Source organism: Octopus bimaculoides, chromosome 8 (genome assembly GCF_001194135.2).
Source record: "Octopus bimaculoides isolate UCB-OBI-ISO-001 chromosome 8, ASM119413v2, whole genome shotgun sequence".
Classification (NCBI taxonomy): Eukaryota; Metazoa; Mollusca; class Cephalopoda; order Octopoda; family Octopodidae; genus Octopus; species Octopus bimaculoides.
Genome location: NC_068988.1, coordinates 1,879,626 through 1,882,948, shown reverse-complemented (window position 1 = coordinate 1,882,948; position 3,323 = coordinate 1,879,626). Strand labels below are relative to the sequence as shown.

Sequence of the window (3,323 nt, the reverse complement as noted above, 5' to 3'; positions counted from 1 at the left end):
AAAACAATACCAACGCCTTTGTGAAGGCGGAGGTAATAATAATCCCTTCTACTAAAGGCACAAAGTCCGAAATTTCGTGGGGAGGGGCCTAGTCGATTACATCGACCCCAGTGTTTCACTGGTATTTAATTTATCGGTTCCAAAAGGATGAAAAGCAAAGTTGACCTCGGCGGAATTGGAGTATAAAAGATGGGCTACAGCAAATATTCTGCTCAATACCACAGATTTGCTTGTCAGTTGTTTGACCTTAACCAGTTGAGCATGTCCTTTAGAGGAGGAGGAAGAGGATAATAATGCTGATGATGATATGACAATGATGACGATGTATCTAATTAAAGATTTGTCTCATCCACTTAGAATAATCCAGTTGAAATCACAAGTGACCATTTGTATGGTGTTTCCTGCAAAAATTAACTTCCAACATTTCTATACAAAACATCAAATTATCAAACCAAAACATTAATTAGAAAAAAACATTAAAAAAACGATCTCTTTATTTGTTAAACTTCTGTAACATCTAAATCTTGATCTAGAAGTGTTATAAAATGACTAATGTGTTCGCCAGGATACAAGACATTTCGGCTCAGCAGATGCGGTGGGTTGTTCGTTTGGCCATTTGTCTGACCTCTGTCTTTGTTTGTTTTGGCATTGGCTCTGTTTTTGCTTTTAGACTTTGATTTTGTCTTGGAGATAGGTCTATGTGAAGAATTGTCCTGTATAGACCAACCATAGCAGAAGTAACCGACAGTCAAACCACAGACGACTGTCACAAATATCCATGTGTTAAAAGTCATAACAACAAGCATGAGTATGTAGCCATTTGCTACTTTGATCATGTGAAGTAAAGTCTGTAATATTCGACGCTTCGTGAAAATTCTGCTTCGACCACCTTCCCTGCAATAAAGAAACAAAATAATAATCAAGACATTTATCAATGCTCCATATATTATTTTTTATGAAAATCATACAAATAACAAATTGTTTGATTAATGGTTCAATCAATCAATTAATCAGCCAGGTGCATCTGTGTCCCTCCCTTGCCAATCATGACCTCATCAAAGACATGACCTCTCTATTCCAGGTCTGTTTGTCTCCTCAGATAGAAAAACAAGGCCCGAAGTAGAAACGGTTTCTCATTCGTAAGCTCCTTATTAGCAATGGAAGGATTCTGACAAATAAAAGAATGGTTTCTGGTTTAGGCACAGAGCCAGCAATTTTGAAGTGGGTGGGGGTCACCACAATCATCTGGCTGGACTTGCTCAGATATTTTTAATCCACACATGCCCATCCATCTCAGTCCTGTATTAGCTGAGAGAGGTGTTCAGGGAGGCATCCAGTATCTCTGGCAAACTGATCTATATACTTTGTGTTTGGTCAGCCTACTCAAGTACAGCCATGCTTTGGCATCCGTGGCAGCAGGTCACTTGCCAACCCTTGTTTAGCTCACCAGTAATGTCTTGCAAATTGCAAACACCTTTCCTTTGCAACAGTAGAAACAGGCAGGAGATGTCTGTACAGCTGTTTCTCAATGAGTTGTGTTCTCCAAGATATGTTTGTATGGTGAGGGAGGAAACAATAGTCAGTACAATCAACCCTAGAAGCAAATGAAAACAAGGGAAGCAAAAATTGAGAGAAAAAAAACAACTTACGTCAATTGTTTATGAATATCTTCAGCTTCTGTGTATATGAGCAAGAATTTGATTCCTTGATGGAGCAAAGCTAACACTCCAATGATTATGCATGAGAATGTCAAAGCTGAAACAGAGAAACAACAGCAAATATAAATGTCTTGTTAAACACTTCTCTGCTCTGGCTAGCGAAAAACAGTTTTATTAGCTCCTATTCATGTTTGTGGTGTGGGTATATGTATGGTGCGCGTATGTATGTCTGTATATGTTTATATGTATTGTGTGTGTATGTCTGCGTATGCTTATAATATGTATGGTGTGTGTATGTGTGTGTGTCTTTATGTATGGTGTCTACATCTGTGTACACTTACATGCATGATGTGAGTACATCTGTCTATATGTAGTGTGTGTGTGTGTGTGTGTGTGTGTGTGTGTGTGTGTGTGTGTTTATAATGCATATGGCATGTGTATATGTCAGTGTGATAAAAGACACAGCCATGTTCATCCGTCTCATCACCTTTCCAATGTTGGAGACTGGCTGAGCCAACGGTTTTGCCCTTTCTGACTTACAAACAGTGCAACCACTCACACAACCCTTGTCTCTTCCTTTTGTCTCTTCAATCATTTCTGCAACAATTCCTGTGTCTCAGACCTTATATTAACCCTGATTCCAAAGCTTTGACCACAACCCTGCAAACCTGAAGACAGAATTGGCACAAAATTTTTATTGACAAGTTTTAATTTGATCGTTTTAAAACAGGAAGCTTGTATCACAGAACCAGAACTGGTCTTAGGTGGATTGATATCAAAAGGGTGAAAAAATAAATGACCAGACTAGCCACAGTTCCAATGGTGAATGCCAAACATGCAAAATTCAACTCTGCTGCGAACCAACATTCAAGATTCCACATCAGTTGACAAAGTTGTCTGTGTGCTACACATACGATGGTTTCTCAACCATCACCGCCATCAGAATGGATGTACTTAAATAGACAGAGAAGTGCCAAAATTGGTAGTTCATAGTCTTCTGATGAAGACTTATTTAACTAATCCAATAATCTGATTTATTAAGATAATAACATTACTGTCTTCTATTTTCAAAGATCTCTTACACTAACTTACCAATGGTAATTATACCAAAATGAAGAACAGTAAAATTGCAATAAATTCTACAATACTTTCAGACATTGTTTCCTTTTGTTCGTGGAGTTTTTTTTTTAATTACTTTTTTACTTTTTAGACAGACCGACAGGTATCTCAGTATCAACCAGGCTATCAGATGTTATACATCACTGGTCACAATGCGCTTCACATTGTTTTAGCATTTGAGTGACACCACCCCACTGGCAAGGCAAGCAGGCCAACACTCCCCCTGATTGTAAGACCAGTCTGTCGCAGGGTGCAGCCATTTACAGCTGGGTGGAGTGGAGTGGAGCAATGGGAAATGAAGCGTTTTTCTTAAGAATGCAACGTGCTTGCCTGGTCCAGGAATTGAACTACGATCTAGTGATCATGAGTGCAACATCCTAACCACTGGACCATGCACTTTACACATGGACGTATACAAAATACACATGGGTAGAATAGACGCTAACATATATATATATATATAAATATATATATATATATATATATACATACATTATATATATATATATATATATATACATACATTATATATATATATATATATAT

At 37.8% G+C, this 3,323-nt stretch overlaps 1 protein-coding gene across 2 annotated transcripts in view; it reads right to left on the bottom strand.

Moving 5' to 3' along the window:
* Window positions 1–463: 463 nt before the first annotated feature.
* The window catches only part of LOC106872605 (high affinity copper uptake protein 1), a 122,705-nt gene continuing 119,845 nt past the window's right edge, over window positions 464–3,323 (bottom strand). For both annotated transcript variants that reach the window (XM_014919654.2, XM_014919645.2), the window contains exons 4-5: window positions 1,650–1,755; window positions 464–894 (exon numbers count right to left, since the gene is read on the bottom strand). In XM_014919654.2, the coding sequence (XP_014775140.1) occupies window positions 501–894; window positions 1,650–1,755 (500 nt within the window). In that variant the 3' untranslated portion in view covers window positions 464–500. The remainder of the gene's footprint in view (window positions 895–1,649; window positions 1,756–3,323) is intronic.